Below are 14,509 nucleotides of genomic sequence, written 5' to 3' on the forward strand. Positions count from 1 at the left end.
TTCTTGTCTTTTTGTTCTACTTTTTGGGAGATTTCTGCCAATTTATACTGTAATTGTATTATTATTTTTTATTATAGTTGTGACTATAAAAAGTTTCTCTTTTTATTTTTTAATTATATTCTCTGTGGCATCCGGTTCCTGTTTTACAGATGCCATGTTTTCCTTTAGGTCTTTCATGGTATAACTTAGAGTATTTAGGAGTTCTGCCTCCTATCATTTTGCACTATCTCAAGATTCTTCTGTTTCCTCCTCCTTTTTATTTCTTTCTTTCTCCCTACTCTTCTTTTTTGTCTGTATCTTTTCTATAGAAAGTATACTGCAAACGTGTGCTGATCATTTACTATTCTTTCATGGTCAAGAGTTGGAATTGGAAGCTTTAAAAAAAGAGAGGAGCTTACTGTCTGATAAATCACTGTAAGGTGGCTAGGTAGAAAGTTACATTTTTTATTAGGGAATCCTTGATGTTAGTACATGAATATCTTTTCTCTGAAGCTGTTCTGTTTTTCCAGAGGGAAAAAAAAATTCTTTCTCTGTATTAGTGAGTTTTAATATAGGGTTGGGGATAGGAAGTAAAGAAAGGAAACTAGGAATGCTCCTGTTCAGTTTGGAAACATGCATTTAATCCCTATGTTTTTAGCCCCTAACATCTTTCCTAACCTTAGCTGGGCCCTGGGTCAGAATCTCCAGTACATCCCCAGAGGGGGGGAAAAAAAAAACACCTCTGTCTCCTGTTAGTTATCTGGCATTACCAGGCACACGGGCAGGTACCTAGACATCTATTATTCCATATACTTAGACATCATCAGTTCTCCTTTTTTCAGTGTTGAATCTCCAAGCTGTGAACTTTCCATGGGTTTTATGAAATTTGTGCCTTTTAATTGGAGGTATTTAGGCCATTTATATTTAATGTGGTTATAGATATGCTTGGGTAAATCTGAGATCTTACTGTTCGTTTGCTATTTGTCTCTTCTTTGTTCTTTTTTTCTATTCCTGCCTATTTTTGGATTACTTATGTTTTATTTCATTATATATCTTTTGTTGCATTATAATTTATTATTCTTTGATGTATTATTTTACTGGTTCCTTTAGGGTTTATAGCATACCAGTACACTTATGTATACTATAACTAAATTATCAATCTTATCTCCCCCTGATGTTATACCACTTAGTACAATGTATCTTCTAAAGATACCGTACCACTTTACATGTAGTTCTTCTGCTTCGACAGCCTTGGATAGTTTTACATTTATGTACTGATTAGTATTCAGCTGAATAATCAAGGATACCCTTCGGCAGATCTCTGGATATCTCTCATACAGATTTGTCCTCTCTGGTTTGGGGCCTTGTGAACTCTTGGCCCCTCTGTATTTCCATCTTGTCCCTCAACTTGGGGAGTCCTCTGGACTCCACTTGGTTTCCCTCCCTGAGCTATATCCAGAGATTCTCTTGAGGCATTAAGCTGGGGCAATTGTATGACTCACTTTGGTTGTTTACCATCCTTCAGAGATCACTATTCTTTGTTACTAGATTATCTATGTCTTGTTAACCATGTTTCAAATATTTTTTTCTAGTTTTATAGTTGTTTTAAGAGGGAGTATAAATCCATCCCTTTGTTGTTTCATCATGGCTGGAAGCAGAATTTCCCTTGTGCTTTCATTTGTATCAAACTGTTTTATTTATCATTCTCTGATTTCTCCTTTTCTTTCCTTCTTGTGGGTTTATACCTCTTTTTTATAGCCTTGGTATTATTTTAGTGGTATTTCAGGAGAGAAATATCAATTCAGGAAAGAGAACTGATGGAAGATTGATCACATGCATTTGAATCTTCGTAACGCTTTTCACTATATAACTAGGGCTGGCATTTGAGATCAGAGCTGACAATTGAGATGAGATGATTTGGACATTTATAATGTTAATAATAAGTTTAATAGAGAAGTATGAATGAATATAGTTTGTCAGTTGTTAACCTCCATCGTTGGATTAATTTTTTAAGTGTCAAAATACTATATAAGTTGGGATATAACATGACAAATCCAATTCATGTCATCAATGGGCAACACTCATTTCTATCCTCTTTTTTGTATCTGAACAAATGATTCTGAAGGCCCAGCATGTGGCCAAGAGCAAGTCAGTTTGAGAACAAATGTTTTATACTGTCCTACTAATTCATTCAGTAAATTCCAGCTCCCTGCTATATTCTTACAAGTAACTGAATGAAGATACAGCAATGAATAAGGCATAGTTTTGGTCCTCAAATTCTTCATTGTTTAGATTCTAGAGGCAGGTTAGATGGGCAAATTATATATTACATGTTTTGTGACCCGAGTTAATATTGATCAGTGGTGCTAGAGATATCTACAAGAAGCTCCTGGGATACAAAAAAAGGACCTTTGGTCATGCTAATCAAAAGCTCTGCAGAGTCTGGAAAAAGGGACCCACGAACAAATTTTCATTCTACAAATCAGAGCTAGGAAGATGGGGGAAGGTGGTTCCAGGTAGAGGGAAATGCACCTGCAGAGAAAGAGTTTTGAAAGAGATGAGTTTTGAAAGAGATGACATACTGGCCAGCCATTAGTGTGACCAAGGGTCCTTTCACTTATGGAAGGATGCTGAGAGTGAGGCAGTATTGCTGGGCAGAGGCTGCTTCATTCAGAAAGAAGAATTCAATAATTCCCTTGGAAAGATAACCCCTGTGAATTTAAACAAACATTTTTGGGAAGCTGTCATATTTATGATCTAAGAAACAGTGCTAGACCCACAGTCATCAATGAATGAAGAAATGAATGGAAACTAAGAAAAGGATCATTTTGCTTCTTTTAAAATCTTAAAGCTAATCTCACAATCTTTAAGTCTGTGAAGCATGCAGTGCTCTAGAATAGTTCATTAAGCCTTCTCCACAAACCCTAAAGCCCTTATTTTAAGAACTTGAGATCAGGCATTCCTTGCACTAATTGCAATCTTATTTAATGTATTTTTAATTAAACAAGCCTTCATACTGATCAGAATTTGAAATTTGCCACGAGTCATTTCTTCATGTCTTTCTCAGAACAGTTCTCCTTGTGGAGAAGGTTGGAATTGTCTAAGATTGTGAAATGAACTTCTACTATAAAAAATGTTTTCAAATTGATAACCATTTAAGTTATTAATCATTTACAATGGTATAAATCTGGCATAAATTCAAAACCTGGAAGTGTTCTAAGTGGTAATATCATAATGTTATAATTATATATTATGGTTATATATATAATATACATGATAATATCATGTTGATAAGTCTAATGTTTGTTTGAGTTGCCAAGAAAGAAATCCTGATTATTCTAATAATATCTAATGTGATATCTAATGACTATCCACTACTAAATGTGTCTGAATGTAACATAAACATTAGTATGAGTTTTTTTTGTTTGTTTGTTTTTTTCATTCTGAGCTATTTTCAGGCAGGTTTAATACTGCATAAGCAAAAAAGATAATTTAACATTGAACCCCTAGCCCTAAAGTACCAAATCCTAGAAAGCTATTTATTTCTAATGAGGCCCTTCAATATGGGATTACAGTCCTTGACCCAATGTAATGTACATAACACATAACAAATGTTGACTGATAATTGTGGCATAACACCTGAGAGTGTTTGGCAAAGAGTCAAATGAAGATAGGAGAAATTCGTGTATTTAAAACTCATGTCTTAATTAAAGGTGAGCAACTAAAGAGGAGTCGGCTTGCCTAAATGTTCCAGTGAATGCTTTTTATTGTAATTTTCAATATCATTTATGGCTTCAAACTTCGAAAACCAAAAGTGCTACAGGAAGAGCAGATTAGAAAGACTTTCAGATCTGTGCCAAAGCTGAGATGTCCTTGCGGGCACCGGCCATGAAGGCGTCCCCTAGAGGCCTTAGTTTTTAGTATGAAATCTCAAACTCCAATTTGTGCTTACTCTGAACTCACCCAAGGAAAACCATGTGTCCAGCAGTCGTGTTCTGGTCACTCACAGTGTAGAAATAACTTAAAGTTTTCACTCAGACACGGTCCCATTTTCTAAGTGTCTAGTGATTGAGAACACTGTTGATGTAGAGAGGGTGGGGGAATATAACTGTTATAGCCATGTTTCAGATTGTCCATGTCTCAAAACATTAATGTAAAATGAGAACGAATGCGAGTCAAGAGCTGAGCACGTAGTGAGTGCCCAACAAATATTTCATATACATTAGAGAATTAGGGCCATCAACCCTTAAATGTATACGTCCTTTATGTAAATCATGCTTTGTTGAGAAGGAACTTCCTCTCACGATTCAGCATTGAATAGGGCATGACCTCGTTTGCCTCCTCTCTCTTGTACAGCCCACACCCACTCCAGGGAAATGTATCCCCTGTTTTAGGCAATTGTTTGATGAGGAATAGTCTAGAGAGAGCCCCCAAGATCATGAATGGGTTAGAATCCAAAGCTTATTTCTAAGGGTCTTGTTTGAAATGAAAACCACATTCTTCTGTGGAAGCCCCAATACACCGGCCTAGCAGGTCCCAGAGTAGTTCACAGAGCCCGCGAGCTCATATTGTAGCTGAAGTATAGCATGGATCACATCACCCTACTCCTGTGTACGTGTTATTTAACCATGTTTCTCGGGGGAAACACACTGACCTGTCTTCCCTGAATGCTAAGAATACATCTTGACCTCCCTTATGGCAAAGACAGCCTCTTCACCCAGCCATTCTGGGCAGAGGGGACTCCATAGCTAGGCCACAGGGGCAGTTCTCTGGGGTAGAATGGTGACAGTTTCTGTCCTTTTGCCACCGGAAACTCACAGAATGCTCCTCAGCAAAAGGCCAGCTGCCCGTGCACGTGCCCTTGCCTTTTCTTTCGGAAGATACAGTAATTGCCTGCATTCTTCCTTACTGCTGGGTTCCACTTTCTCTTTCCTAGACCAGAGTAACAGCAAATACTATTTTTTAGCTTCTCTTACTTTTTTGGAATAAAGAAGCTGTATCTAAAGACAGCTTGGATCCACTGATACTACAGAGGAAAGCTCTTATCCTATGAACCTTCTGAACTTTTGGTTAGAGGTGCAGGAGCCTTGGCATGAGATGGTGGGGGAGGGCACTGAATGCATGTCCACAGTATAGTCTGTTCATGGGATTAATCCTGGGGCTCAAGCCAGGGGCAACCTCCTTGCCACCACAGCTCTGGCAGCACAATGAGTCAAGTTGAAAGGCAGGACTGAGTGTGTGTAAGCCACGGGCCCATCAACATCCTTTGGAGAGCATGAAACAAGGAAAGGGAAGCCCTCCCTATTGGTATCTAGAGCTGGGAAGGAAGGGTGATCCTTAGAAGTTGGAGGAAGAGCAAGAAATGCCTCTAGTAACCAGAATCTGGTGTCTGTCAAGACCACAGGAGGACCACTTCACGCCACGACTATGCAAAACATGCATCCAGAACAAGTTCTTCTAGGGTAACAACTCACATGTCTTCACTGTTGTACACAGGTGGATAGCAGTGTCCCTATGATGGGCCAGTTTACTGTTTAGAACTGCGAATTCAAGCAGAACATTATAGGGTATCTGTTTCTGATATAAACACCTTCCTCCTCACTAGAAGAACTTGACATCTCAAAGAATAATCAGGATAAACTCTATCCCTCCCCGTCTTTTTGACTACAAACTCTTTGTATACAGTTGCTAAGGCCACGAGTCTTCAATTAAGTTCTGGTTCTAGGCAGGGACTGTGTGATCAAAAGTGCAGTTTCTGTCTTCAAGGAGGTTGGCTAGTGCAGGACCTCCTGGGTAGACAGCACAATATAGTCCTGTGATGGAGAAATACACAGGGTACTGAGGGAGCAGAGGGGAGGGGCTGGGACAAGAGTAGACGGAAAGGGTCCCACTTGAATTTGTTTTGAAGGATAACTGGGAGTTGGCCCATTAGGGAAATAAAGGTTGGAAAGTGCAGTCTAAGCAAAGGAAACAGCATGGCTTCTGCTACAAAGGTGTGGAGGAAGATTGGGCGGCCACATATTTTGCTCTAAGTCAGGCTTATCAGTGGGCATCGAGGAAGGATGAGTCATGACCAGGGGCCAGAGCAGGGTTCAAGGATAAATGTACATTTATCAACTTATACCAGTGAGACAAACAGTTTTCATAGTTTATAGTTTCTCTTTAAGATTGTTTTTAAAGTCGAGGAATGCCCTGATGTCTTTCAGATTGCTTAGGTGGAACCTCAATTTTATTTATAATCATGAGCTTTGAAAACCTTTAAATTAGCAGTTTATAGAAGATACTTAGTGAATTCATTGAATTGAATCAAACTGGCCTTAACAACCACACTGTAGACTGATTATAAAAGACTGGTTTTGTTTGCTGTTTTTCAGGTATCATGATCAACAGGATGTTACTAGCAACTTCCTTGGAGCAATGTGGTTGATATCAATAACTTTTCTCTCCATTGGTTATGGTGACATGGTACCTAACACATACTGTGGGAAAGGAGTCTGTTTGCTTACTGGAATTATGGTAAGTGTCTTTTTTACTTTGTCTTTTTTTTTTTATTTAAACTCAGGAAGGCCCTTAAACCATCAATCCATGTACAAAAGTCATTGTAAGCTGCTTGAGTTCCCAACAGCAAGAAAGCAGTATAAATAAATCAGTTCTGTGTTGGGAGAGAGCATCAACAGTTTTCATCTTATTCTTCTCATCACGAAGCTCCATTCAGGACACAGAGTTGCTAGATTGTTCTTTGTGGGCGACGCACAAATTTGATAAACAAATCTGATCTTAGAGCTTCCGCTCCAGAGTCAGAAAGTTCATCGTCTAGTTTCTGCCATTTTCTCCTAGCTATGTGAACTTGAGTAACTTTCTCTTCTCTGAAACGTACTTTCCTCATCTGTAAAATGTGGACCATAGTAAGTATCCCAAAGTGTGCCAAAGGGTTGAAGAATTACATGACATTTTACCAATTAGGATATATTAGATGATATTTATTATTTTAATAATATTTGTCAAATGCCAGGTATAGGCCAGGCACTGGCCTAGGTAGATAATGGAAAGACATTATCTTGTCCTGCTTTCTCAGAGTTTGTAGGGGAAGATCTACATTTAAAATAATTAACAAATAATTGTTAATCACATTTGTGACAAATGTATGAGGTAGCAAAGCTTCTGATCTAATTTGAAGACTAAGGGATAAGGTCTGCTCAGAGAAATATATCCCTGTACAGTTGACTTTTAACAGAGGTGACAAGAGTGGATAGCCAAGCAAAGTGGAAAGAAGTTAGGACATTTTAGGAAGAAGAAATGGTTTATTTGAAGGTAACGAGGCAAGGAGGAGCTTGGTACATTGAGCAAGGCTACTTACTGGGCCAAGAGCATACAGCGTAAAGTGGGAAAGTGGCACATGGCATGGGACTGGGGATGGGGGCAGGTCTGTTGGAGCACTTAAGAAAGGTGTGCTGCCAGGGATGACATAGCACTTCTTTTGGGACACCTAGCAGGCTCAGACACCTTCCTTGGCCCTTACCACTATTTGGCAAGGACTAGTTTGTACCATTTATTTTAGGTATATGAAAATGGAAGGCCAGCATGTTGATTAAAATTTATCAGTGTGATGTGAACTTGTAAATGTTTAAGCTAGAGTTAGTTGATGCACCATTTTCATCGACCTAGGCTCTCTTTATTCCTTATCTGCCTTTTATAGTTTGGTTATAGCACAGAGTGTTATCTTGCAGCTTATTTGGTTTCTGCCTACGGAAGGATGTAAGCCAGTACTGGAAGCTCCTTGGGTAGGAAATTCTCAGAATTTCTGAAGCTAAGCATCTCTGCCCAACACCTGCACCATGTCCACCCCCAGGTTGGCAGGAGAGAGACAGGCTTCCCACATGAGGGCTTTGAGTGGTGGCCAGGGCAGCATGTACCCTCACAGAAGTTGCCTACAAAGATTGTTCTAAGAGTCAGAACTAGCTAGAAGGACTGAACACCTATGGCAGCGATAGGATGAGAACATTCTTCTCCCGCTTGGTAATATTGAACAGGGATAAGGCAGCTAGCTGTGAGAATAAAATCCAGGACCAACCAAGGTCACTAGTAGTAACAAGATGACCATTTCAAATCCTAATTATGGAAAATATGATTTGGGGGCATAATTTAACATCATTTGCTTGTAAAAGAAAATTACAGTTCTGTGAATTTTAGTGAACTTTATTTTTCATTACGATCGATATGGTCCATTGTGTTTACTATTGGATCATTTCCTGAACAGATAGCATTTTATTATGTAGTAAAATGCTTTGGGAAATTTGTATGGATGTATTTTTGGAGAGCCTATAACAAGCCCACACGGGACATAAATGATGCTACTTATAAAAACAGAACTAGTAATTGCAGTCTTTCCCCTCGTGCTTCTTTGAAACAACTTTCTTGGTGTTCCTTTTTGGCAAATGTGCCTCGTTTTCTTCTTGAAATAGGTATGACTCAGGGTTGGTGCAAACAGCTTCATTTGCCATGGGATCAGAGCCACATTTAAAGTTAACCTTGCCAGGATCTTGTGGGACTTTTATCTTTTCTCGATTTTTCCTTCGTCCTTAATGTCTCAAGGACAGCTCCTTCAAGGTCTCATCTGACAGCACCAATCTTTTATTTAGTTCCTTGAACTACTTCCTTGCTTAGGTTTCACTGGTGATCTTACTTTGTTTTTATAAATAGAAGATAAAAGCAAAAGCAACTTTTAATCTATATGGACACAAAAATGTTACGTGCAATGAAATTTACAGTGTCTGCGTTCCTATCCTCCCAGCTCATGGTGAAACAGTCTCTCTGTTCTTGGGCTCCATTCCACCTCCCTCATCAGGAACAGACTTATTTCTGATTTGACCCAATCAAAGATGGTTTACTTGAATACAGAGAAACTCAGTAATCTTTGACTAGCCTATTTGAAATACTACGGAGAGCTGGATTGTCTCTCTTCCTAAGCCAAGATGTGGAGTCAGGCCACAGAAAAATTTTCTAATGGTGAGCTTCTGGGAGGTGGTTATACCCCATGTAAATTTCCTGGGGATCAAGAGCTTATGGATGGAGGTTACCTAGAAACTAGTATGGAGAGGATTGGCTGACAGTAGAGATTTCTAAAGGAAGACAATTTTTTCTCATATAAAAGGTTAGTTTCTTTAAGATGAAGTATGTTTCTGTTTTGTCAGACAAATTTTGTTTGCTTTTATTTTCAGGAAGTTTAAATATCAGTTTGTCACTTTTGAATTATCGAAGCCAGATATGACTTGTTTTTCTTTCAGGCGTTTATTTGCCTATTGTCCCTTGGACTTTTGTAATGCATGTTTAGGTAAAATTTCCCATGAGTCATCTCTCTGCCTCTGTCTCTCTTTCCCTGTGGCCTTTAGTAAATTGTGAAAAAGAAATACAATTTACAACACTCCTGTGAGAGCACAGGGTCATCCCTGAGTCATCTTATACATTATCTCTGAAGTGCTATGTTTCTCTGCGCTTTTGTATTTGAATTTTCTTGTTTTTGCATTTGTGAAATTTCGATAGAATTTGTACTTTTATGTGTTTTTTTTTTTTTTACTTTAAAGTAAAATACAGTTGATCTAAATGCTAACACCCACAGAGCTTTCTCATTTCAAAAATGCACATATAAAGAAATTAACACTACATGTTTTCTTCATAAAGCTAATGAAACTAATGAATTATTTCTTGGCATCATCTTAAATGTTTACATTTCATTGATAAAACTCAAAATTAAGTTGTAATTTAAATTTTTTAATAGCTTAATTTGGTCATGAGTTATATTTTTGGGAGCCAAGGACATAAAGATTAATCTGCAATGCTTTGGCCAGAAATACATTATTAAACCATGAGACGAGTTTTGCAGAATATTTCTAAGAAAGAAACAAATGGCCTTATCAAAAACTAACTTCTCCTCACCTAAAATGTAAATTGTGAATCCCAATCATGCGAAGTTTTTCTTATAAATTTTTATAATTTAGATGATTATGGAAATACTAAAATAAGTGGATTTTATATACTGAAATGTTTAACGGCAATTTCATTGTGATAGAGCAAAATATCAAGAAATTTTCCTTTTACCAAGACCTACTTAAGATTAGTTTCAGAGACAAAGATCTCTTCCTCTCTCTTGGATATCCTGGATTTAAAAACTTAGGTTTGCCTAATAAACAAAGTCACTTATTAACCTTGAAGAGAAAGCCATTAAGAATGTAATTACTTACTTTGTTCTTATTTATCTTCTTCTATTTGGGGAGGTACCAAAGACCCGAGAATTTATTATTTCGACTTATGATAACTCATGGGATGAATTCTAAATGGCTTTTATTCTTTTGGTTGAAGGCAGTAGGCAAATAACATTATATCATGGTGTCTTAGCTTTTTTGTGAGCACTAGCTAGTTTCTCAGTATCTTCAACTTTATAATAGAGAAAGTAATTATTTTGCTTAACATTTAAAAAGTTATCCTCCCATTGTATATCTGTATATATAGATATAACATGCTGAAAGCTGTAATTTCCCCTTACCTATGAATATATATAATTGTTTCAAGAGTAGAATATAGCCTTATTGGTAAAAGTAAATTTTTGCTTCTCTTTCTGTAAAATTATGGCAGCTCTTGCCATTTAGACTGGATGATGGAATTTTTAGGCATAATTATCCTTAAATATGGAGTAATATTTGCCCATTCCTAGGAACACAGGCTATCTGATGAGTGGACCTCTAATAATGATCTATGAACCCAGACCTCAAAGAAGTGAGGTTACTTCAGACGTGTGAGTTAGGTTTCTTCCATCCCATTAGTAATTCTGTATAAACAAAAGCAATGCATAAAGGTTTTCCAATTTAAAAATCACCACACCAGTTAATTTTTAAAATTTTTACCAGGGAGCAAAAAAAAAAAATCACATGTTGACTCAATTGTCAGATTTCAGTAGTTTTTATCCTAAAGGGTACTAATATTACACTGTTACCTCAGAGGGTATCCAAAACACAGCCATATATTAGCCAGAGCTTCTATTATTAAAAAAAAAAAATGACAAGTATTAAAGAGGGCTAAACCTAAGGTCCGATTGTAGACTTACTGCCACTGTCTTTGTATTTAAGAATTTTTTTTTCCCTGCCAGTGGATGTTGGAATCCTGGGAAAGTAGAACAAAGCCATTCCTGGGTGTTACATGTATAAATAAGCAAAAAACCCCAGGGTCCTTTTTCTATGTCTTATACAATTTGACATGAGGTGGTTAATATCAAATAATAATTTAGAAGAGGTTTTTACTTTTTTAAATTTTTTTATTCTTTTGTTTTTTTTCTGGTATGTACATTGAATCTCGTCATTAATAAAGGCCCAGTGAAGAAAGCACATCTTTAAATTTTTAACAATAGTTTCTATTTCGTGCCAAGCCACAGGGAGGGGGCGGTGGGCCTTTTCAGTCATAAGGCTCAATTCCCCCCCAGCGCCCTAAGTGGACCTTCATTTCTCACCATGAAAATTTCTTAGGAAATATAAAAGCTGCTTTCTTCCAGGTACAGGCAAGGAAAGCTGGAAGTTACTGCGACCTTCTAGCATTTGACTTGTTTCTACAACTCCACCTAATTTTTCTAAACTATCAGCACTTTTAGCTGGCAGAGCTTCCCTTCCAGTCTCTAAAATACGTGAGCTCACATTGGCACCGTTGCTAAGGAGATAAAACCTAGAGATGACTCATTACTGATGACCAGTTTTATGCAGCACTTCCTTCTTTTCAACCACCAAAACACAAAAATGAGCTGAACAGGCAAGGTCCCTCTAAAGGAGATTTGGGTTTCCCAAACCCAGGTTTTATCACTTTAAATTTAAAAAAAAAAAAAATTCCCCTCTTCCTTAGGATAAGGGCATTTGAATGGACCTCTACCCTCCTATCAGCAAATATCAACTTGTATTTGAAAAAATGAGAGGTAGGGCATTTTGATAGAGGGAATTTGTCTTCAAAATTATCTTGAATGTCGTTTGTTTTCATGAAATCTTGCCAAACCGCAGTGGGATATGATATTAGAGCTGAGTGTTTTATAGAATTTTACTTGCCAGAATATGTTTTACATATTTTGTGGAAGAATATTTATGTCAGGCAAATGAAGCTTTAAAAAGGTATTTATTGTTCTAGGATATTGAGTCCGTCTACCCTAGGGACAAAAAAAGGGGAAATGGTTTCAGATACTTATTTTACCTTCCTTTTGATGGACTAGTTGATATTTTAAAATGAAAATTAATTTTAAAGCTGTTTCATTAAGTTAGGTGTATCTTAGGTACAAAGCATATTTTTTCTCGAATTAACTATACTTTGAGAAACTTTAATTACTGATACCCCAATAAATTGACTTTCAAACATATTTTACCTTTTAGGAGCCATTGTACACAGGAGGATAATTAATTTAACAGTGGAATATTTTGAACATCATTTTTTAACAGTCGCTCTCTGTGGTGGGTCTTCTGGAATTTCCAAAAATATTATATATTTCATTATATTTAATCTTTTGCAGATACCTTTTTTAATAAGAAAAGAATCCATCTTTTTTCAGTGTGCTATTTTTTATAATTTTTTAAATTACAATTTACATATATATTTTCAGGTGTAAAATACAGTGCTTAGATACTCACATACCTTACCCATCTAACACCATACATAATTAACAATATTGACTATTTTCTCTGTGCTGTACTTTACATCCCTATGATGATGATTGTAACTGCCAATTTATATATCTTAATCCCTTCTCCTTTTCACCCACCCCCTCCCATCTGGCAACTATCAACTATGAGTTTTTGTTTGCTCATGGTTTTTTAGATTCCACATATAAATGAAATCATATGGTATTTGTTTTTCTTTGTCAGACTTATTTCACTGAGCATAATACCATCATTGTTGTCGCAAATGGCAAGATATCATTTTTTATGGCTGAGTAATATTCCTTTCTATATATGTACCTCCTATTCTTTATCCATTCGTCCATCAGTGGGCACTTAGGTTGCTTGGAATTAGTGTTTTGGGTTTCTTCAGATAAATACCCAAAAGTGGTATTGCTGGGTCATATGGTAGTTCTAGTTTTAATTTTTTGAAGAACCTCCATAGTATTGTCCATAATGGCTACACTAATTTACAGTCCTACCAACAGTGCACAAGATTCCCTTTTCTCCACATCCTCGCTAACACTTGTTTGTTGATTTATTGATGATAGCCATTCTGATAGGTGTGAAGTGATATCTCATTGTGGTTTTAAATTGCAGTTCCTTGATTAGTAACATTGAGCATCTTTTCATATGTCTGTTGGCCATCTGTATGTCCTTTCTAGAGAAATGTCTATTTAGGTCCTATGCCCATTTTTTAACCAAATTGGTTTTTTGGCATTAAGTTGCAGGAGTTCCTTATGTATTTGGACTTAAACACCTTATCGATGTATCATTTGTGAATACCTTCTCTCATTTAGTAGGTTGTCCTTTTGTTGTTGTTGATGGTTCACTGTGCAAAAACTCTTTAGTTTGATATAGTCCCTTTTTTTTCCCTTGCCTGAGGAGACATATCCAAAAAATTTTACTAAGAGCAATGCCAAAGATTTTACTGCCTGTGTTTTCTTCTAGGACTTTTATGGTTTCAGGTCTTATATTTAATGCATTTTGAGTTTATCGTTGTATATAGTGTAAAAAAAGTGATCCAGTTTCATTCTTTTGCATGCATATGTCTGGTTTTCCAAACACCATTTATTGATATTGAAGAGGCTGTCTTTGCTCCACTATATATTCTTACTTCCTTTGTCGTAGGCTAGTTGTCCATACAAGTGTATTCTGTTCCATTGATCTTTGTGTCTGTTTTTATGCTAGTACCATGCTGTTTTGATTACTTTAGCTAACAGTATAGTTTGATATCAGTCCGTGTAATGTTAAAGGAACTTTCCTTTCCCATAGGCTTCTATTCTTAAGTTATTGAAGCTTGATCCTAAAGTGGTTTTCAAAATGATTTGTAGAATTATTTGTAGGAACAGCATAACCAGGTGATCTGAAGTAACACTGTCACTTATTTCAATTTTTTAGCATTATGTGATAAATGATCAAAGAGAAGATGAGCTACCTGAACTTCTTTTACATTCTAGGGACCAATATGACTTATAATATGTTATAATGGAGGAGAATACATTGGAGAAAAGCACTACATTTTAATTTGGCAGTATCTAAATCTCCAGGTGTTGGGTTTCAACTATAGCTTATGCTATCTGTCATTCGTTCACACTGATCTAGCATAGGGTAATGAGTATTAACGTCTTTTCTAAGGACAAAGTCTCTCTCCCCCATCTTTCCCTCACTCCTGCAATATCTAATTTGTTAGAAGGAAAGATGATAAACTAGCCAAGGAAAACCTTAACCTTTGCTTTTATTATATTGGCTTCATAAACACACCGTGTTGTCTTCATTTAGTTTTTAGTTGCCTGAGCATCTCGAAGTGGCAGGTTAGTGATTTGCTTAACTTTTTCCTAATAACAAATGAA

General features: G+C 36.8%; 1 protein-coding gene across 2 annotated transcripts in view; it reads left to right on the top strand.

Moving 5' to 3' along the window:
* The window catches only part of KCNN2 (potassium calcium-activated channel subfamily N member 2), a 139,851-nt gene that overhangs the window by 103,606 nt on the left and 21,736 nt on the right, over positions 1 to 14,509 (top strand). For both annotated transcript variants that reach the window (XM_039848478.1, XM_039848479.1), the window contains one exon: positions 6,354 to 6,495. In XM_039848478.1, the coding sequence (XP_039704412.1) occupies positions 6,354 to 6,495 (142 nt within the window). The remainder of the gene's footprint in view (positions 1 to 6,353; positions 6,496 to 14,509) is intronic.

The sequence above is a fragment of the Pteropus medius genome, unplaced genomic scaffold (genome assembly GCF_902729225.1).
Source record: "Pteropus medius unplaced genomic scaffold, Ma_sr-lr_union100, whole genome shotgun sequence".
Lineage (NCBI taxonomy): Eukaryota > Metazoa > Chordata > Mammalia > Chiroptera > Pteropodidae > Pteropus > Pteropus medius.